At 34.0% G+C, this 23,723-nt stretch overlaps 1 protein-coding gene across 5 annotated transcripts in view; it reads right to left on the reverse strand.

Annotated features, from left to right (window-relative positions):
- MAP4K5 (mitogen-activated protein kinase kinase kinase kinase 5) overlaps positions 1 to 23,723 on the reverse strand; it is a 109,264-nt gene that overhangs the window by 25,892 nt on the left and 59,649 nt on the right. For 3 of the 5 annotated variants that reach the window (XM_045069292.1, XM_013056028.2, XM_045069302.1), the window contains exons 10-21: positions 23,515 to 23,646; positions 21,376 to 21,438; positions 19,064 to 19,145; positions 18,021 to 18,137; positions 12,242 to 12,320; positions 6,693 to 6,751; positions 5,606 to 5,673; positions 3,908 to 3,950; positions 2,847 to 3,057; positions 1,842 to 1,939; positions 1,609 to 1,650; positions 637 to 721 (exon numbers count right to left, since the gene is read on the reverse strand). In XM_045069292.1, coding sequence (XP_044925227.1) covers positions 637 to 721; positions 1,609 to 1,650; positions 1,842 to 1,939; positions 2,847 to 3,057; positions 3,908 to 3,950; positions 5,606 to 5,673; positions 6,693 to 6,751; positions 12,242 to 12,320; positions 18,021 to 18,137; positions 19,064 to 19,145; positions 21,376 to 21,438; positions 23,515 to 23,646 — 1,079 coding nt within the window. The remainder of the gene's footprint in view (positions 1 to 636; positions 722 to 1,608; positions 1,651 to 1,841; positions 1,940 to 2,846; positions 3,058 to 3,907; positions 3,951 to 5,605; positions 5,674 to 6,692; positions 6,752 to 12,241; positions 12,321 to 18,020; positions 18,138 to 19,063; positions 19,146 to 21,375; positions 21,439 to 23,514; positions 23,647 to 23,723) is intronic. The other 2 variants (XM_045069307.1, XM_004738748.3) reach the window with 1 other exon arrangement.

A 23,723-nucleotide genomic window follows, 5' to 3' on the forward strand; every position in this document is an offset into this window, starting at 1 on the left:
ACAACATAAATTTTTAAAAATAAAGTGTTATTTTGTTATCACTTCAGATTTACAGAAAAGCTCTAAGAGTACAAATAACTCCTGAATATCCTCCTTCACACAGATTTCACAAATATTAACATTTACTACTTTTGCTTTATCCTTTTTTTCACTCTCCATATACACGGTTTTTTGTTTTTTGAACTATTTAAGATAAAAACACAACGTCCCTTTATTCCCATTTCAGTATGCATCTCTTAAAAAAAGAAAAGAAAAAGAAAGGTTTTACATAATCTTAGTACAATAATCAAAATCAGGAAGTAAACACTGAAACAATACTATTAACTTAATCTAATGATTTTATTGATTGAAATTATCAATTGTCCCAGTATTATCCTTTTATAGAACAGAAAATCCCTAATCATGGTTTTAATCACTTGTGATGACTATTCAGTCTCATTTAATCAGAACATTTCCTGTATACTCTAAATTCTAGTACCTTAAACCAAAACTCTATTTACGTTGTTGCAGGTACCTGCCCTATTTATTCTCTAAAGTCATATTTTTAAAGCAAACAACCTCAGTTCACTGATCGTAAAGATCCTTTTCCATAACAAATATTTTATTAGAGATGTACTAAAAGTTCAGAAATTTTACCTTTTGTATCAGGATGTATCCAGGATGTTGCACAATTAATTTTCAAAGGGCAGCCATCAAAAACTTTGGAAAAACATGCTCCCATCTTATTTATAAAGAAAGAAATATTGACTTATCTGGTTAGATAATTTTATATAGTCTTAGAAATAGCTAAGATTATTACAAAATGGTAAACTGACTCTTACTGCATATGTTTATGGTCTCATTACAAAACAACATTCCTATTTTGATATCATTTAACTCCTTCTACCAAGACAGTCTCCCAATCCTCTCTTGTATAATCTGGTACTTCAGAGCAAAAATATAAAATTTATCAAAACATCTACATATGTCTGTGATACATTTTAGGAATTTTAAGTTATCACTTGCCTTTAGGACTAAGGTTTAAGAATGTGAAACAATGGATGATATTTCTGAGCAATATAATAGTAATTATAATTACAATATAACTCCATAATAGTGAAACAGACAAAAAGACTAATATTTATATTATGTATTAGACATTTACTGAATAAGAAGGTATAATTTATAAAGCATCCCCTTCTTATGATTGGCTGAAGCACCCTGAAGAGCCACATAACCAGCATTAACATAAGCTTCCCTGTTCCTGTTCACTATGTATAGTTCAAAATGAAAATGGCTTCAGGGATAGAAAGATATTTAACTCACATTATGAAGAGAACACAGTACTACTGATACCACATTAAAGTCAAATTGGCCTTTGAAGGCCAACTGAATCTGACAACCCAAATGCCCTATTTACAAAAAGTGAAACTCTCCAAATTCTAACGAAGTCACTCAAATTAGGGTACATGATTTAATCCATGGCATATCAAAATGCATTTAATGCTTTTGTATTTTGTGAATCCTTCCTTTCAATAGCTCAAGGTACTTGACGGCAAATTTAAAAATCTGCTGCTGTAACTAAAGAGATGGAAACTGGCAAGTGGTTTACATAGAAATATTCCTTACCAGCACTTTTGGGGTGGGTGGAAGGCCATTGATGGCAGGTTTCTGTGGAAAAAAAATATTTTGAATGCTAAAAGATCTCTTAAACCTTAAAAAAACCTACACATTTGGAATTTCAGTTATTCAAATTCTTGATTTAAACAGACTATGCCCCCTGCCCACCAAACAGACACAGCCTCTTTTATGATGAACATGGTAATAGTTACAACTAATCACCAAACACCTATTATACCTACCGGGAAATCTCGCTTGTCCTTTTTCCTTGGTAACTGTGGTGCTTGTGCTGATCCTTCTGTATTTTCACTAATCAGTTTTGAAATACCATCACCATTTCCTAAAAGAATCATGGTTAAAAGCCGAATGAACATATAATAAGTACTTTCCATGAAAAATAATTTTCCCTTTCCCCCAATACTTATATACCATTTGGGTGATCATTTACTGGGAAATATTCTCTACTGGCAGATGAGTAAAAGTATCTTTGGTGCCTTCCTCTAGATTCTACAGAGGTAGCACTGCATAGTTAGCAGTGGTCTTACATCATGAAAACACCAAATATCTTCCCATATTGTGAGAAAAAGAAATGCTATATGAATGCTATGCTGATAGTCAAGGCCTTTCAAAAGTGGACTTCAATCTATCTTCTAGTCCTATCTCCCAGTATATATCTTCTAAAGCTCACACTTTTCTTATACTAGACTATACTTAAAACACAATCCAGATTTTCATGGTTCAGTACATTTGTTTATTACTTCTTGCTCATCAGGAATGCCTGTTAGCACTGGCTCCCCCTAATGAAGGCTCAACCAAGTCCTTTAATAACTCTGCAAGGGCCCACCCCCTCTATTCCCTATTCTTTTCTTCCTAAAAATCTTTCATTTTTATTACATGTAATTATTGTATGAGACATTTATACAAACAGTCTTATCTAATGTTATGGGTACACAGGTGTACCTTCTGCTACCAATCCTGAACTGGAGGGTAGGAACATCCATTCGTCATTCTAAGATCCTACCATATTTAGTAACGGATCAAATTAGGATTGATCTGGACAGAATCTCGTATAGCCCATCCATATGGAACTTTAAAAAACAACTTCCAAAAGCTTTAAACAATTATAAGATTGACTGAAGACATTCTTTAAAATATGGAAATGGCTACCAAAAAAAAAAAATAAATAAAAAAAATAAAAAAAATAAAATATGGAAATGGCTTCCTTTTCGGTTTTCACTTTTATTTACCCAGATCACAGTATCTAGCTGTATGCACTCCAGGACTGCTGATACTGCTAGCCATACCCATAGAGGAAGTCTCAGTTACAGGACCACAACTCGGGCTACTCTGTCTTCTGAGAAACTGGGGAGCTCTGTTCTCTGAATCAGGACAACGTTTTATAGTTGATGACTTTTCTTCATCTAGGAGGCTGTCTTCAGGGTAGCTGTTTATCCTTGGCTAGTGATAATAAGATACAAAAGTGCTTTAATAAATTTGGATATAAAACAGTAACACTCTATTATCATTATGCATCAAAGACTTTAGGGGAATGGGGATATGTCTTTTTTTCCTTTCTTCTATATAATTCAATCACTGCACTAAGTAAGCAAACTAAACAAGAGCTGAAATTACTGTCCCAACACAACAAAGAACCTGCCATGTGGCTTTTTCTTTTAATCATCCCTAAGTCAAACTGATATAATTTCAACTGATAAAATAATATAAACAATTAACAAAGTATTTAATTAGTAGAAACAAGCAAGGACTTAATGAAGTATGTATGACTCCAATGAAATAGCAAATTAGAGTAGTAAATGAGGATTATAAATGATGAACACTTTCTATTTCTTCTCCAGGAGTTTTCCCTCAGATGAGTGTAACTGATTTTTATCTTTTTCTTATAGCTATCCAAATACTCTATTTCTCAAGAAGCCCTTTTTTAATATATATTTTATATCTTCGTAATCCCTGCTTAAAGAAAACTATATCTAAAATATATTTAAGGGGCGCCTGGGTGGCTCAGTGGGTTAAAGCCTCTGCCTTTGGCTCAGATCATGATCCCAGGGTCTGGGGATCGAGGCCCACATCGGACTCTCTGCTCAGCGGGGAGCTTGCTTCCTTCTCTCTCTGCCTGCCTGTCTGCCTACTTGTGATCTTTGTCAAATAAATAAATAAAATCTTTAAATAAATAAATAAATAAATAAAATATATTTAAGAGAATATTGAACAAATTTAATAAAATTATTTTTTAAATTTAATTATTATATTACTTAAAAAAGGATTTATTCAGAAATTTTAAGTAGCTCACCTTAGGAGGTAGGGGAGGTGGTATTGCACGTTTTGAGGTTGATCTAACACAAAGAGAAACATGCAATTCAGATGGTGGTAAATGATAACATAAAACAGAGACTCCATTAAATGTGTATTAAAAACTATTTATATTCAGGGGATATAAAAGACAATTAGATCATGCTGCAGAATTTTTTAAAACCTATAGGAAAACTTAAGACCTCAATGTGTCAAACTACATTAGTAGAACTATAAAATCAATTTTTATAAAATGAATACAAACTCTTTTTAACTTTACGGTTTTGCTTTGCATATTTAGTATGTAATTAAAATGAAATAAACAGAGGGGCGCCTGCGTGGCTCAGTGAGTTAAGCCTCTGCCTTTGGCTCAGGTCACGATCCCAGGGTTCTGGGACTGAGTCCCACATCGGGCTCTCTGCTCAGTAGTGAGCCTGCTTCCTCCTCTCTCTGCCTGCCCCTCTGCCTACTTGTGATCTCTGTCAAATAAATAAATAAAATCTTTAAAAAAAATGAAGTAAACAGAGTAGTAAAAAACAGATTCAGAATTTTAGAGCTGGAAGCCACTGCAAATCCTAGATTCAGATGGTTGTATCATCAAACCCTTTAGCTATCCCAAGTGGGATAGCGTATCAGCAACATCTGCATCACCTTTACTTTCTTTTAAGGGTCAGATAGTAAATATTATAGACTTTAGCCTATACAGTGGTCACAACTACTGAACTCTCTTGTTATAATGTTATAGCTTTTTCATGTCATAAAAGTCATATTTAAAAAAAATAAAAGCCACAGCTTTTTTCATGTTATAGAATGAAAGCATCGTCGTGTTCCAACAACTGTTTATGAACTGAAATGTTCATATAATTTTCACATGTAACAAAATATCACTCTTCTTTGGATTTTTTTTCAACTATTAAAAAAATCTAAATACCATTCTAGTTTGTGAACTGTACAAAAAATATGCAGTTGGTCAGATGTGGCTTACAGGTCATAGTTTCCCAACCCCAGATCTATCAGCTGAATGTGGAGGACTCAGGAATCGATTTCTAAAGACCTCTCGAGGCACTGTAATGCACAAACAGGTTTGGAACACCTAGGCTGGCCCTGTAACCTGATTGTTGAGGGAAGGTCTAGAATATGAAGAAACTATACTGCAGAGATGGAACTGGGGTTTTTCGACTCCTCCTATAGTATTTCTTCCCATGACTTTATGTAACTCATCCTTTAGTAAATTAACATTACACATACTAAGTTCTGATTTAAAGAAGAAAACTCAAGAAACCTTAAGGATTAACACATGATGCCTTTTGGTAATTAAAAAATCAGAAGCTTTATTTATACTGATAAAAGGCATAGCACAATTTAAGAATGAAAATTAAAACTTATTAGAATAATCTCTCCCAATACTGTTTTCTTTTTTCATTTTATTTCTTTTCAGTGTTCTAATATAATCAAGTAAAATATAGTTAAAAAGGGGTGCCTGAGTGGCTCAATGGGTTTAGCCCCTGCCTTTGGCTCGGATCATGATCTCGGGGTCCTGGGATCGAGCACCGCATCGGGCTCTCTGTTCTGCAGAAAGCCTGCTTTCCCTCTCTCTTTCTGCCTGCCTCTCTCCCTACTTGTGATCTCTCTCTCTCTCTGTCAAATAAATAAATAAACAAAATTTTAAAAAAATATATATAGTTAAAAAACAACTTACTTGCCAGTATTTGCACCATCAACAAAAGGATTCCACTGTAATACAAAATTTGGGTCTGATGACACTCCCTGTGAAGGTGAAAAAATAGTTTAAACTCTTCCCTTATAATAGACATAAATCATCTTATTTGAGTCAAGAAAATATTCAGTGTCATGATTATTAATCATCTTGGCTTTCATCAATTTTTTAATCTCCAGCTAGATTTGCTGTTACTTGACATATTTAGGTCAATGATTCATTATCAGCTGACTTATACTTAAGAAGTTCCATAAACATACTAAATAAAGTTTCAAACGACAAGCCGTCTTTACCATTGCTAATATATTCCAAATAAAACAGAAAAACGTAACTCTGAATTATCTGGATCACTAATCTATTAGTGTAGAAAACTAATCATTATATTATTAAACAATCATGAACTATCATGAACTTACTGGTGCTATTTTTTCCCAATGGCATGGAAGTTGAGAATTATATATATAGCAATATATACAGTAAGAAAAGCACTACTGCCAAATGTTAAGAATGAAGAGATCCATTAATAGAAGACAATTCCTCTAAAAATTATACTTTGCCAAAGCTGAAAAATAAAGTAAATATTAAAATAACATCTAGGCAATTCTAATAATACCTTGCTCTATTACTTATTTCTTTTTAGATAAGGAAAGGTTTAATTAAATAGTAACCTCAAAATAAGAGCAATGGTTAAAAAAGAAGCTATACTAACAAAAAAATATTAAAACCAGTAAGGTAATGCAAAAATATACTCTAAACCTAAAGAGTTGATAAGAAAAAAGATCCTGAGAGTGTAAAGCTGAGCATCAAATTCATATATTTAATAACTTCATGTAAATCCTGCTGAAGACTCAGAAGGCTCAAAATGAATAGTTAAAATGGTATATTACACATTATACCTTGGTCAAAATATACATAACTATAAGCTTTTTCAAACTTTAATGTGTGAAATGCAGTATCTAAATTATAGCTTAGAAGACTATATAACTTTGTTCCTTAGTCAAAGTATACCTAACTCTTAAGTTTTCTCAAATTTTAATTTATAAAGCATTTCAAAAGTAGTAATTCCTACCATTTCATCCCGTGCTTCTGTTTCTTTTCTCAGAGGAGGTTCAAACTGTAATTTGTCAACTGCAAAATATATAACAGATATTCACAAACTCTATCTTAAAGGGTTAGTCTCAGAAATGTAACAAGTAGCACATGTACTGGGGAGACGGGAAGGGAGAAAGAAGAAAAGTCAAAACCTTTTGATTGTTTACTGCAAGAGTGTCCCCTTTTTTCATATTTACCGAAAGAAGATAACAATTTGGTATCTTTCTAACAACTCTATTTAATTCTTGGTTGGAGTCAGGAAATTAAATATTTAGCACTTTTTGTGTTTAAGAAATTTCAAAAAATTAATCAAAATATCTATTTGGACTAAGAAAAAACACTGAGGATTTTCTCTGTTTAGGCTGCACACTCTGTTCTAAGGCTACAATTTTATGGCAGGGATGAACCTCCCCAAATTACCCGTAACTATCTAAAAACAACAAATAGTATTTAAATTACATATAATAGGGGTGCCTGTGGCTCAGTGGGTTAAGCCTCTGCCGTCGGTTCAGGTCATGATCCTAGAGTCCTGGGATGGAGCCCCACATCGGGCTCTCTGCTTAGCAGGGAGCCTGCTTCCCTTCCTTTCTCTCTGCCTGCCTCTCTGCCTACTTGTGATCTCTGTCTGTCAAATAAATAAATAAAATCTTTGAAAAAAATAAATTAAATTAAATATAATAGTATTTATAAATTTAATATATTTCGCTCATTGTGTATTATACTTGATCTGCTCAAACTTCTCTTATGTGAAACATCCTAAGACAGAGAAAAGGATGGCTTATTATCTACCATAAAGGATGGCTTATTATTTACTTACAGCTGTTTTTTGGGATTTTTTTACATAGGATGGAGCCCAACACAGGGCTTGAACTCATGACCCTGAGATCAAGACCTGAACTGAAATAAAAATGCAGACGCTTAACAAAGTTAGCCACCCAGGTGCTCCATAAAAAAATTTATTATAAAAGCTAATGTGACTAAAAACCAAACAAATAAAATTCATACTTGTATCATGGAGATGCAAGATCCCCACATACAACCTTGGCAAAAAAAATAAATAAATAAATAAATAAATAATTTTTTTTTTTTTAAGATTTTATTTATTTATTTGACAGAGAGAGATCACAAGTAGGCAGAGAGGCAGGCAGAGAGAGAGGAGGAAGCAGGCTCCCTGCTGAGCAGAGAGCCCAATGCGGGACTCGATCCCAGGACCCTGAGATCATGACCTGAGCCGAAGGCAGCGGCTTAACCCACTGAGCCACCCAGGCGCCCAAAAAAAAAAAAATTTTTTTTAAATCATTTTCAAAAAGGATCCAGTTGTTCTTATCTCTAAAACAAGATTTTTAAAGTAATACAAAGTACTTATATAATTCATTAAACAAAAACATTGTCATAAAAATTGTATCTACTTTTCAAAAATAACCTAAAATAAAAAAAAACAAAGAAACCAAGCAAAAAGGGTGCAAATTGTACATTATTAATAACTTATTTCTTGATATTATTGAAAAATACCTTAACTCAAAACCACTATTTTTTTTTAAAGATTTTATTTATTTATTTGACAGAGAGAGAGAGGGTTCACAAGTAGGCAGAGAGGCAGGCAGAGAGGAAGGGAAGCAGGCTCCCTGCTGAGCAGAGAAAGAGGAAATGTCATTATTATCTTCAACAATAAGAATTATAGATCAAGCAAATTTCAAGACTTACAAGAAATTCCAAGAAAAAAATGAGTTTCATAAACATTTAAGATGTTTTAAAACACAAGAAAAGTACTCCTTAAAAAACAAAATCAAATTCCTTATGACTATTCTAAATTATTACAGCCATTAACTTATGGCACAGAAATGCCAGCCTGAGCCTCCAATATCATTGGCTTATGTGGTAGATGGGACCTCAAATTATTTTGTTTTAAAGAAAATACTGACAGTAACTTTGGGTGCATCTTTGGCCTATGAAAATCCAAAGATGGGGAGGTCTTCTATTATACATACTTATTTATTTCTGTAAGATGATGTAGGTTCTAGCCACAATGAGTAACAGGAATTGGAATTATCTTTCTACTTTAAACAACTACATACATGTAATACCAATGTGTATACAAATGGTATGAAGTAATTATTTTGGGGTCATGGATAACAGACCCCACAAGGCTGTAATCCTTGAGAGAAGGGAATCCATAGTGGTAAGATCCATATTCACTCTGGCTTTCTGCCTGGAGTCACTTTCCAAACTAGGACACAAGAAAGTGGAATCTAAAGAGAGAGTAACAGCCTTACTGGGTGCAGGAGACTGGAGATTGGCACTGCTTAGGTGGTGGGAATTTGAAGGGCAGAGTGCCAGAAATGAGAAAGTTACATGAAGGAGCTCTAGAAATATGCCAAGAGATCTCTTTGTCTTTGGTTGAATACTAAATTGTCCATAAGCAAACAAACAAACACCCAAGACTGTACAAACAGCTAACAGAGTGCTGTGAGCTAAATGTAGATTCTGGTGATCACAGAGTGGCGGGAAAGATAGCTGAGTTTCTAACCAGAGGAAGGAGCTTGCTGAATACTCTGGTAAAACCTCACACTAGCCTTAAGAGGAGCAAGCTGATATGCCAGTTAATTAACTCTTTAAACACCTGCAGAATAAAGAGGACATAACCAGACACTCAGTGTTTCACTGTAATGTCCAAGATATAATAATAATAAAATAACCAGAGAAGAAGCAGGAGACTAGAAACCAGTTGAAAAATAGATACAGAACTTCAAATAAAGGGGCTTCAAATAAAGCATTCCAAATTTCCAAGAAAACAAGCGTCGGTCAATTTTCACAGTGTTAGACCTGATAGTCACCCAATCATATACATCTCTTTTTTTGTGTGTTACCACATTTCACTTGAACTCTACTCTCCAAAACCCACTCTTTTCCTTTGTTTAATGGGATGTTCCATAGTTCCTCTATTGTGTGTTTTCCTTCATTGCACAGAGTCAACAAACCTGACTTTGCTGGACTACACAATCACATTCATCCTTGGTGGTCTTAGACTACGCCAAGACCCTAAAAATTACTTATCTCCACTAAAAACACATGTATGTTTATTCTATAGTTGCAAAATCCAAAAGCTGGTAACAAATCAAATGCCCATCAACCAAGGAATGGATAAATTGTATTATAATCCTATAATAAAATATTTTATTACTGTGAAGACAATGAACTATTGCTATACATGAAATGAATGCTTCTCACAGACATAATGCTGAGCAAAAGAAACCAAGCAAAAAGGGTGCAAATTTATCTGAGATCCAGATCAAGGTAAAAACCAATCTGTGGTGACAAGAGAACAGAACGGTGATTAGCCTGGGCAATGAAAAGGGCGGGGGTATATAGGAAGATAGAAGGGTTCTAACTGTGAAGGAGCACAAGGGAAGGGACTTCAGGGATTCTGTTTGATCTGGATGGCAGTTTCATGAGTGTATACATTTTTAAAAATTCATCATACAGTACACCTAAGCATTTTACTATATGTAAGTTACCAGCTCAAATTTTAAAAAATGAAACAAAAAAAATAAGATTAAAACTAACTAGGTCTATACAAAACCTAGTAAACACATAAAAACAAAGTTATAAAATGCTCTTGATAGACACAAAAGAAGACTTGAGAAAATATAAAGATAAATCACCAGTAAAATGACCTTCAACTATACCAATTTTTTTTCTGGTACTGAAGCACAAAAAGCTTACTCGGTGAAGATATTAGTACTGTGGTGTTCAGGAAGAACTAAGTCTTGAACTTACCTCTGCAAAAAGCCTATTTTAGTTAAGAAGACAGACTATCATAAAGGGGTCAACTCTCCCTAAGTTAATACATGAACTTTTATGAAATCTTGGTAAAAATACTAAGAATTTTCCTTAACTAGATAAGCTGATTCTTAAGTTTATGTGGAAAAATACAATAGCCAAATACCATAACAAAGAACAGCAACAACATATATTTGGTGGGAGGAGTGAGGGGAGTAGGAGGAGGATTAGCCCGAACATATTTTAAAAGGTATTACAAAGACTAAATAATCAAATTATGCTATTGGCACATGACTAGACATACTAATGCAATGACAGAATTTCTGGAAAGAAACCAAAAATCTAAATGGTCATTTAATACATCATAAAGGTGATATATCAAATCCACTAGTGAAAATACTAAGTTTTTAATAATTAGCATTTAGACAAATGGGTAGTCATTTAAAAAGAAGCTGAAGTTGAATCCATACTTCATACCTCTTACCAAATAAATTAATATCTTGTATCAAAGATTTAAATATTAAAAAAGTGAAACTGTAAAAATGGAAGAAAAAAATAGAATTCTATTGTGATCTTAAAATCAGGAAGGCTTTGCTAAATATGACACAAAATTCAAAAGCTATAGAAGAAAATATAGAAGTAAGACAATATTAATTGAATATTTATAGACATGCAAAAAATAAAGAAGATAGCTTTATAATGGAATAACAAATTTGCTTCTTTTTTGTATGGTATTTGAAGTCTAGAGAGCTCCCTTGGGATTATATAAGAAGACAGCATTAGAAATATCAGCAATCTGAGGCTAACAAAGAGATAAAATCTCAAATTACCAGTTTAACTAAGAAAAGGCCTGACTGAATTGATGGATATGGGAAGGACATTCTAACTCTCCACTGACCTAGATATTTCCAAAGCTGTATCCAGAAAGCTAGAACTTCAACTAAATGCACGTCTGCAATAACTTTAATTAGCCTAAATACTTAATATATTCTCTTCATTACATTTTTATCTTATTTTACTGTAAACTTTTAAAAATCTCTTTTGAAAAAGTATGCATTTAAGTCAATATACTCATACCTAAAATTTCTTTGCAAATCTGTTCTTCTAAATTAATCTGGCTAAAGTGACAAATATCCTTTATACAAAATATTTGTCAATGATTAATTTATTAAATAAACATCAATTTCCCCTTTTAAGTATATATTTTAGAAAAGATTAATCTCCCCTATTAACTTGACTAAAAAACCCAAAACCAACCCAAATGTCCAACAACAGGAAATTATTCAGTTACAATATATGACCTCAGTGAAAAAGGACACAACCTTTACTGGTTATAAAGGCTAGGCTAGGAAGTGAAAATTTAAAGAAGCATTTAAAAAAAAATGCTTGTATGTTAAGTAAATTTAGTCATGGAAAAACATGAAGGCAATTTAGCAAAAATATTATCTATGGGTTGGTACTGGGTGATGAGATGGGCAATGTTAATTTTCTATTTTTTCCTCTTATACATTTTCTACAATGAATATACATTGCCTTTGTAATTAGTAAATAAAAACCATTTAATGAAAAAACAAGAGAATTCCATTATAAAACAGAGAAACAACCTCTATTTTAGTTGTTTATTCTGATTATGTTAAAGCATGTACTTTCCATTAGTCTGAAATTTTATTGTTCCAAAAGGACCCACAAAAATACCCAGCTCAACCCACCAAAACCACCAACTGAAAATGTATACCAAACACATACAATTTATTTCTGAAGCTGTCCGTTCAGCTCTGGCATTCCTGTTTGTAGATCTAATTGTATGACGAATGATGGCATGGGGCTGTGAAGAGAAGCATAATACACACACTTTAAAAAATTTCAGTGATAAAGTTAAAGGTCAAATTTTTCTTTTTAACTGAATGATCATCTACTAACAAACATGACTACCTACTAATAGAGTAAATTACAGGATAAACATAATAAAATGAACACTAAGATACTCTAAAAGTTATTCACTTATTCCATGTTTATACTGTGTAAAATACTGAAAAGATGCAAATAAAGAGAGAAATCTTATCTTCAAGGAGTTTGTAATCGAGGCAGTTAGGATGCACAAATAATATGATTAGAAAATGGTCAATGCCATTCGTTAAGATGACTACTATTCATGCCCAGATGAAAAAGAAATGACTTTCACTTGCAAGGGTAGAGGAGTTCCTCATGACAGAGCTGTGATCTGATCTGGGCCTGAAGGATAGTAGGCGTTGAATGTGCAGCAGTGTGGGAAGCATTCTAGACAGCAGAGCCAAGACCAACCAAGTAATGCAGAAGAAAAAGAAATTGTATTCAGGGGAACTGAAGTTGGTTATTATTTGGCTTCAGTGAAGATTAAATGAAGAGATTACAAAGCTAGACAGACAGACTGGGAATGAGCCAGATCATGCAAGGCTCCAAATATCAGCTGAGGCTCTCAATTTTATTTTCTTGGCAAAGGAATTTTTTGGAGATTTTACAAAAGAGGAGTGGTATTTCAGAGTCAGATTTAAGGGTAATTGGATAAGCATGTAAGAAGGTACGGAGGGGAGAAATAACTGGATGCAGGAAGATTAAGAATACTGTAGTAAATCAAGTGAGAAGATTGCTACTTTATACCCTTTTGCATAAACTCCTGATCCTCTGAAACTATGCCTTCAGCTCAACTGCCAACTATCAAATTTCTAATGACTCATTCTCATTCACTGATGAAGGCCAGTGGCTCATATGTTTTCTCCTCTACTTCAAGACCCACCGTCATACCAAGGGACTTCAACAGCCCACTGTTTGGGACTTATGTTTTCTGACCTCATCTCACTCTTCCAGACTTCAATACACTCTCAAGTCCTAAGATCACCACCTGGACCTTGCCATCAGCTCTGATACTCAAACTCATGCTATGCTCCAAACTTTTCAGCCTTTGAGCTCACTCTCATTTACTCCCATTATGCTATTTCATGTTCACATTGGAATTCCAAGTCCATTTGACTCATTACCTTGTTATCCCCGATCAGCGTTTCTCTTATCTTCACTCTTCTTCCTATCCAGTTTTATCTGGTGGTCTACAATTTCAAGCAATTTCTTGCCAATATCCTAAATGCCCTTTGCCCCACTGCCCTTCAGTACTCTGGCATGCCAGAATGACAACTTTGGATGAATTAAGCTACCTTTGTGTTTTCTTTCTGGAGGAAAGTCACTGAGCAAACCACACTGAAAATTTATCTCATCTGAGGCTTCAACTTTGCCCACAAATACTTGCCTAATCATTTAACCCAACCCTTCTCCTTAATTACTATTTCACACCTTTTCTCCATACTCTCCAAACCCAATCACTTTCCCTCAGACTTTCAAAAGATGACCTTGCCATTTACCTCACAGAAAAAACTGGATTCATAAAAGAAAAAATATCTTCTGGCAATAATCTCAACTATCCTCCTCCTCTTATGCAGGCGAAGAAGTGCTTCATACCTAAGATCAAGTGTCTCATAATGTAGATCCCAGCCTCTCCTCCTTTCTCAGAGACTTTGCCTATTCATCTTGTTCCTCTTAAATCTTTCTCATCTCTATCTATTGGACCCTTTTCATAAGCATTTAATGCTATTAAAAATTACCTTCCCCACTTAAACAATAACTAATTAAATAAATCCCTACCAACTCAATCTCCTCTAGCTACTGTTCATCTTACCTCTCCCTTTCACAACTAAATTGCATAAATGTATTGCTATACTTATCTTCCAAACCACTCCAATCTATCTTTACCTTGATAATTTGAGTATTATCCTTTTAAAAAAGTAACCAAGCATATCACCACCTAAAATCCAAAGAGTTAACTTATCTTCTAGGCAATATTCTTATTAAAACTTTCCTTCCTTCTTTTAACGATCTTAATCAATCCTTTGCCATTCCTCCTAGCCTACTTGATTCTTTTTTTTTTTTTTTTTAAGATTTATTTATTTATTTTAGAGAGGGAGGTGAGAGGAGAGAGAGGGCACAGGGGGTAGGGACAGAAAGAGAGAGAATGAGAATCTTAAGCAGACTCCACGCTGAGTGTAGAGCCTGACACAGGGCTTGACTGAAACCAAGAGTCAGACACTTAACTGACTGCCATCCACGTGTCTCCTCGCCTACTTGATTCTTAAATTTTGGAATAAATCTCAGGATGCTATCTTAGGCCCTCTTCTTTTCTCATTCTACATGCTTCCCTTGAGTATTCACATTTACTCCTTAAGGTACTAACTACTTCTATACTTTTTAAAAAATTTTATTCATTTATTTGACAGAGAGAGATCACAAGTAGGCAGAGAGGCAGGCAGAGGGGGAGAGGGAAGCAGGCTCCCCGCTAAGTAGAGAGCCCAATGCGGGGCTTGATCCTAGGACCCTGGGATCATGACCTGAACCAAAGGCAAACACTTAACACACTGAGCCACCCGGGCGCCCCTACTTCTATACTTAATGACTTTCAAATTTATATCTGTAGTCCAAACTTTTCTCCCCAAGGTACAACCACATATCTAATTCCTTATGAGATCTCTCCATTTGGAAGTTTTGTGCAACATCAAAATTATTATATATAAAATCGAGCTCCTTTTCTTCCCATACCAGATTTTACTCTAGTGTTCCTACCTCAATAAATGAGGCACTTTTATACCTCTTTAGGCATTCAAATCAAAACCTAGCAGTAATCTTTATTCATCCTCTACCCTCATGTCTTCATCCAATTTTCAACTCTCACAAAGAATTCCTGAATTAGTCTACTTTTCTTCATTCTTGCTCTACATTCCTAGTCTAAAACACCACCATCTCCATCCTGGATGACCTCAGCAGCCTCTTAAAGGATTTTCAGAAATGGAATCACCATTCTGAGGTCATAGAGATCTTCTAAAAACGCACATACAATTAGGTCACTCCCTCACCATTAAATGGTTTCTACCACTAGATAAAGCCCCGAATTTTTAACATGGTTTGAAATGGCCGTGTTTAGCTCCATAATTTCACCTCCCACCATTCTTCTTCCTTATTTCCTACACAAATCAGACTAACCTTTCTGTAGCTCCTCAAGTATGTAGCCTTTGTTTTTATCACCGGGCTTTCTAGCATGCTATTATTCCCTCTGCTCAGAACAATTCTGCCTGTTCTCTTCCTCTAATTCTGATTTCTCCTTCAGCTTTCAACTTACATATCACTTCTACAGCAAGTCCTTTCCTGTTCCTAAAATTTGCCTCCACGGCACACTGTATTTCCCATTCCATAACTGCTACCATACTTGTAAATTATTTGTTGGCATTTCTGAGTTTCCTTTAAGACTGGACCATAAGTTCTTTGAAGGCAGGGATACGGTGAATCTCATACACCATAGTGTTCCGAACTACCTGGCACAGAGATTTCATGAACTGAAAAATAAGGTTTTATCATTAAACAGAAATGGAGAACCCAGGAGGTAGAGTGGATCTGGGAAGTCCAGCAAAATAATGTGGGGAATAAAAAGAGTGTCTGGTAATTTATATAACAAATGAAAGACAAATTGGGGAATCAAGTAATACCAATACCACATTTAAGCTGCAACAATTTTAATAATTTTTAATTTTTAAGGGATTAATATATTAATTATTACAAGTCTGCAAATGATGGTTAACGTAAAAAAAAATCTATGAATGGCCAGCTTATTCAATATTTTCAACTAAAAGTTCATTTAACACTCAACAAAATATTCATCAGTTACCTAATGACAAGGGTAAGACTATGCTATACACTAGGCAATGATTAATTTTTAAAGATTAATTTTCAAATATTATTTAATTGAGTATTTCTATTAAATACATACATAGAAATAGTGTCATATTAATTAAATGATAGGCTTGATCTTGGGCAAATTACTTCTATTCTTTCTCCTTTATTCCCTCATTTATAAAATGTGGGCAGTAATAGAATCTGTTGCAAAGGACTGTTCTGAGTATTAGATGAATTAACGTGAAAATTATCTGGTCTAATACTTGGCACACAATGACTACCCAAAGAGTGCTAGTAGTTATTATGATACTTACATGGAATAATTCAAAACTTAAGAACATAAAGCAGAACATTTACTTCAATAAATAAAAACAAAATGTTTGGTTCTATAGTCTTGCCAGAGTGAAGGTAGAGATATAAAAGGAAATAAAGGCATAAAGAGATATCTGATAAATTCAGAGAAGCACAGAAATAAAAAGAAATCCTAAAAGGAGAGGAAGAAACTCTGGTGAAAAAAACACAGCTCTGTTTTTAAAGCTGTTTTTTTTTTTTTTTAAGATTTTATTTATTTATTTGACAGAGAGAGAGAGAAAGAGAAAGATTACAAGTAGGCAGAGAGGCAGACAGAGGGGTGGGGTCGGGGGAGGAGGCTCCCTGCTGAGCAAGGAGCCCGATGCGGGGCTTGATCCCAGGACCCTGAGATCATGACCCATGACCTGAGCCAATTGCAGAGGCTTAACCCACTGAGCCACCCAGGTGCCCCCACAGGTCTGTTTTATACAAGCTTAAGTAGGTTCCTGCCAATGGGCAGGAAGTCCCACATTCCTGATTTACAAGTTTTCTTGTTAAATAGAATATATTCAAAAAGGTTTTACAGTATTTTCGGAGAAAGAAAACATAGGACTAGCTCTAAATGTAATAATAGAAAACATAACAGTCTTCAACAAGTATTGGAAAGGATAAAATTTCTATGGGAACCTCAATTTAATTTTTAAAAATCATTTGTATTCTGTTAATAACCTGTATAACAGAGAAACTAAAAAATGACCAACTGAATTTCTAGAGAGCTTCTTTTGTGAAAATTCACATGTGCATGTGCTCTGGCTAACTTTTTGTTCTTTTGGTTCAGAGCACTGTTCCTAAAACCTTTTATTTCCTTCTACAGATGTCCTTTCTCATCAGGGAGAGATCAGACTCTCACCAGAATCTGAGGTCTAAGGAGAAGGGAAAGCCATTCTGGATTTCTGGGAGAGGAAAAAGACCTGATTCTAATCTTGGAAACCTCTTAATAACCTTGGGCAAATCAACTAGGAAAATAAAATGATATAAGTAGTTTTTTTTTTTTTTTTTAAAGATTTTATTTATTTATTTGACAGAGAGATATCACAAGCAGATGGAGAGGCAGGCAGAGAGGGAGATAGAGGTAAGAGGGAAGCAGGCTCCCTGCTGAGGGGAGAGCCCGATGCGGGACTCGATCCCAGGACCCCGAGATCATGACCTGAGCTGAAGGCAGCGGCTTAACCCACTGAGCCACCCAGGCGCCCGATATAAGTAGTTTTAATTAGACTAGTAATCCTCGTTCTTTCCAGAAAAAGTGTCAACCAGTTATGTTATATTGCAAAATTTTTTAAAGTATTAACTGGTAATTATATGCAGGATAAGTTTAGTTTACATTTCTTTGTGGCTAAATCTGTTATAACTAAAAGAGTAAATTAGAAAATAAACTCTCAGACCATATTAAACATGTATTTTCAGATATCAAAATGCAAACACTCTTTACCTCAAAGTCATCATCATCTCCCTCAGTGTAATGTGCATGGTTGTCTGGATTATTCACTTTGTCCAACAGTTCGACTGCTAGGGCCCTAGAGAGACCTGGCTGCCCTACAAAGGTATGCTAAGTCAAAACAAAACAAAACAGAATTTCATGAGTATGCTTTTACATCATTGTTTATAGAAAATATTACTTGTAATTTTTCATTCAGTAACTATCAGAAACAAGCATATGGGAGCCTACTAATACAAATAAATTAGAGAACGTATTAGTAAAAACATTAATCAGAGAAACCATAATTATATATTATCAAACTAAAGCACCCTTGTGGAGTAAGTTTATAACATGAATAATTTTCTAAATAAAGTTATCTAACCTACATTAGGTTGCAAAAGTACAACCTTGGCTATAACAACTAGACATTACTCATATCACTATGGTGATATATATGCAAATGAATACTGAGATACAGTCCCTATCACAGTAAGAAAAAAGCATATCTATTCTGAATTTGCAAACATTTAATTCAGTAACGTTGTATAAATGTACAAAGATACACAATTCAATTTTGACATTTAAATAGTTTCCTTAAACAGCTGTAATCATTGACTTTTTCTAATATAAAAGTATTTTACAAATACACACAGAGCATTCTATAAATTTACATAAAAAACCAAGGAAGACAACAGCAACATTTTAAAGAGTTTTTTTTTTTTAAAGGCAGGGGTTGGCAAACTAAAGCCAATGGGCAAAATCTGGGGCACTGACTCTTTTTGTAAATCAAGTGTTGAGTATTAAAGCCAAACCCATTCGAGTATACTGTTTATGGTTGCTTTTGTGCTTCAATGACAAAATTTAGAAGTTGCAACAGAGACTGTGATCCCAAAGCCTAAGACATTTACTATCTAACTTTTCTCAGAAAGTTTGCTAACCCTGCAGTAAGAGATCACTAAATTTTTATATTAAAAATCCTAAATACTTTTATTCAAGTGATATGCCTACTTACTGCATGACTACAGAAAATTCTTCTACAATTTAAATTGACTTACAGTCAGAAGTCTTTCGGCAGTTGGTCTTTTTTTGGGGTTTTTGGTTAGTGCTATTTTGACAAAATTATGGAATGTTGATGACCTTCAAACAAAAAAAGACATGTACAAAAATATTTCACTAATATTAGTTTTTTGGTATTACTACATAAAACTAATTTATAAGAAGTTTGAAAGTCTGAAACACATGATTTTTCTCTTAGGCCTCTTAGCTCAATATAAGACAAAAGACAAAACCCAAAGCACAGTATATTCCTTGAAAACAGGTATCAGGTTCCTCTATAAGTAAAATGAAATTAGTTAGCAAAACAGTAACACATAACCTCTAAAAAATACACAAAAAATTAGAAATGGGCAGCTATGTCTTGTATCTAGGTGCCACTTAGGAATCAAAATGGCATTTTCTCATTGGTTAAATTTATCTCATATATAAATTTTCCTATACCAAAAGAATGGCATGGAGATATGGGGGTAATGTAAAAGATTATCTAAACCCTTATAGGGTCACTGAATTTCTTGGGAATAAGAAGAACTACGTAGCAGTTCTCTAGCCAAGAAATCAAACCACTGCATTATATTTGGTGACTTGTGGTAGGAATAACTTAATCAGAGAGTACCCTGAGACTGGCAAAGGTACTCCAAAGGCAGCAACTGCTCTGGAATTTGACTGAATTCAGCTGTGAGAGCTAGTAGTCATTCATTCCTGAATGAATATCCAGTCATAACTGCCATAAAGTCCTCCAGTTCCAGTTGCTTAGGAGCCTAGGGTAAAAAGGATTAGGAAGAAACCCTTATCACCACAAAAGAATAGAGCTACAGTAGGATATAAACTCCTTTATTTCCAGTGGAATTTTCCCTTTGCTCCTGGCATCATCCCCAGAATGGCCTGGATTCTAAGTAATACTTTATGTACATAGACGGGCCAATAAAACACAAAACAGTAGCTTAGAACCTCTTTTGGGGATAGGCCTCTTAGAATCTGAAACAAGATATGGACTGTCTTCCTAGAAGAATGAATATACACACAGAATTTGGGGAGCCCATGGGCCTCTCCCAATAAGAGATCCATTAAATCTAGATGAAGAATTCTGAATTTAGGAACTTGGAAACTTTTATTTGCATGGTCTCTTTTATTACATGCATGGCAAAAACATTACCAGAAAATAATTTTCAATTTTTATCATCCAATTAAAGATGTCTTGATGGACTTTAAGAAGAGGCAAACAGACAAAGTCAATTATCATATGGTTTCACTCACTTGTGGAGCATTAGGGATAACAAGGAGGACATTAGGAGAAGGAAAGGAAAAGTGAATTGGGGTAAATTGGAGGGGGAGATGAAGCATGAGAGACTGTGGACTCTGGAGAAACAAACTGAGGGTTTTGGAGGGGAGGGTGGTGGGGGGATGGGTGAGTCTGGTGGTGGGTATTAAGGAGGGCATGAATTGCATGGAGCACTGGGTGTGGTACATAAACAATGAATCTTGGAACACTGAAAAAATAAAATTAAATTTAAAAAAAGAGGCAAACTGCTTTACTAGTAAGAGAAAAAAGAAATTAGGAAAATAAATTAGAAAATAAATAATAATGTTTTTGAATATTAGGTAAGGAAGGCAGAAAAAGTCAACAGTGATAAATGTCGTGGTACTTGAGAAACCTTTTCATATTACCTTCCATAAAAGTCAACATGTCATTCATTAACAGAATAGGATCCAAGGCAAAGATATGAATCTCCAAAATTTTATTTTAATTTTTTATTTTTTTGTAAAGATTTTATTTATTTGACAGAGAGAGACAGCAAAAGAGGGAACACAAGCAGGGGGAGTGAGAGAGGGAGAAGAAGACTTCCTGTCAAGCAAGGAGCCTGATGCGGGGCTTGATCCCAGGAAGTTGGGATCATGACCTGAACCGAAAGCAGATGCTTAATGACTGAGCCACCCAAGCACCCCGAATCTCCAAAATTTTAATCTATTCATCTCTAATGGTTTCCTCACCACACTTCTTACCCAAGCTTCTAAAAAACTAAAAAAATGATTAGAGTTTTACCAGAGATGATCATAAAATCTTTTGCATTGACACGGTGATGTGGATTTGTTCCTATTTCTTATTACTCTAAGTTTCTAAGGAACTGGAATTATCAAGAAAATAAACCTATATCCTTGCCACAGCTCTGCAAGTAAATGAGATACATAACTTCAGGAAAACTGTTTAATATCTCTGGGCTTCAGTTTCATTGTCTATAAGATAAGGGAACTGAACCTGTCTCCTTTTCATCTATAAAATTCTATAAATCTATCTATACATTCATTAACTTACCATTTTGTTTTGTCCTTTAGTTTTGGAGGCTGAAAATTACTTTTTGACATTAAGAAGAGGGCCCTGGAATAAAATTTTCAGTTAAAGAGCAATACTGAAATACTTTTATTACTTCATCTAATAATCAGAATGAATATTCTGTAATGCATTTATACAAATTATTAAATATGTAGGCACTGATGAAAACTGGTATGGAATATGAAAATTAATTTTTTAAAAAAAGATATTTTTTTAAAGTTTACCAATAATGTGGTTTTAAATATGTATGTATGTATGTATGTATGTAATCTCTGTACCCAACACAGGGCTTTAATTTACAACCCCGAGATGTAGAATCCATACTCTACCAACTGACCTAGCCAGGAACCCCTGGAAATCAAATTTTTTATATTTCAGATATCTTATAGAAAATTTCTCCTAGGTATAGAGAGGATATTTAAATTTCAAACAAGCTCTTATTCACAAGGTAAAGCTACCAAATGTTAGAGAAGGGTTTTATTATAATACTGTTAGTGTATATAACTAGCATTGTATCTTATGCACACATGTATATATAATTATGTATCATTCTGTAACACAGAGATGATATATTACTCTAACATTAGGTTGTATGCTTAATGGAAGATTTGTCTCTATAATTATTTTGGGCATACAGGCAAATTATATGAATTTCCTAGTCTTTTCCCCTCTTTCAGATAATAATTTTCCACATTTTCTCATTATGAATGATGTAGAAGTCAACATGCAAGAGGACTTTCTCTATGAATTCACCTTTGACTCATTTTCTAGGGCTGTGGGGGCAGAAGGATGGAAGATTTAAGAAGGAAATTCTAAAATGCTCTATTTCAATATTTTCTACAAAACCCTTTACAGGTTTCTAAGCAAACTCCTTAGTCCTTTTTTAAATATCAGAGATATTTTATTTTTTTAAATGAAATGATTCTTATATAAAGATTATATTACTACTACCCTGAGACATTATTTCAAATCCTGTTCTTTAGTTTTTATTTAACCAATTATTATAATTATATTAGGTAATTTTACATTGCTTTTTCACTAATAATTTTTCATGTTGCTTTTGTTTATACATATGTAATAGCTGCCACTAACAGCTAAAAGAATTTGCTTAATAATTCACCAACTAAAAAAAATATTTTTTTTAAACCACATAATTTACCAGCTATTAGACATTTAGGTTTTCTTCCCTTATTAACCTGAAATGGGTAATTCTTAGCTTTTCCTTTTCTTGAATTATCTCCCAAGTATAATTTTCCAAGTAGTAGAATCAATGAAACATTTGTATTGTCCATAACAACAATATCAAATTATTTTCCTGAAGGTCTCTACTTAATGGCATTCCAGCTGAAAGTAGATATCTTTTACCTTGTGTCTTTAGTTACTTATGAGGTCAAATAGTTTTTCAAGTTTCTTTGTATCTTTTGCATCATAAACAATCTATCTTTTGCCCATAGAGTCACTAAATGAATTCTTTATGTAATATATACTAATCTACTATCCATCATGCTAGAAGAACACTTTCCCCACTCTGTTTTCTTTTCAATTTTATACTATATAACAGTTCAAATTTTATCACAATTTATATTTTCCTTCAAAGTACTAAAAATCCTTTCAAACGCTCTCAAATATTTTTTCTGAGAGACAATATGTCCTATAATGTAAATACTAATTATGCTAAGCAAAGCTACCTCTTCATTATCCCTTGACAAAAGAAAAGTAAACAAAATAAAAAAAGAATAGAAAAAAAATCTCATCTGCATCCTTTATCATTTGGCTATAATTCAGCTTAGAACAGAAAAAGAAACAGGTTCAACTGATGGAAGAATGAATGTAAAGACTTAAAATAGCTTTTTGAATGATAACTGCCATGTTCTAGTATGATTATTAAAGATTTGTTTTACGAAAAATCTTCAAATAGTACTGACAATTCACCCCATGCTGCCTTAGGAACAGCAATAAAAGAGAGCAAATGTTAGGTGCAATTATTACCCCTAGGTCCCTTACAACACCTTTACTATTTTTGACATATTTGAAAATGAGCTGGGAACACCCAGGTTATCAATATTTCATTCTCCTCAAAGACTTTATTAATAACTATATAATTGCAGACAGTAAGAACACCTCATTGGATGGAGATCAAACATAGGTGGTTGGAGTTCTCCAAGTTCAATCGCTGTTATTCCCACTGCCCAGATATCACAGAGCTGGTTGTAGCCACCATTCTTTTCTACTGCTGCAACTTCTGGGGCCATCCTAGAGGGAATCAGTGAATATAACATCTTTAGTTTTTAAAAGTGATAGGAAATCTGCTATTTTTTGTTAGATTCACT

This window comes from Mustela putorius, unplaced genomic scaffold, assembly GCF_011764305.1.
Source record: "Mustela putorius furo isolate JIRA1106 unplaced genomic scaffold, ASM1176430v1.1 tig00000129_pilon_pilon_pilon, whole genome shotgun sequence".
NCBI lineage: Eukaryota > Metazoa > Chordata > Mammalia > Carnivora > Mustelidae > Mustela > Mustela putorius.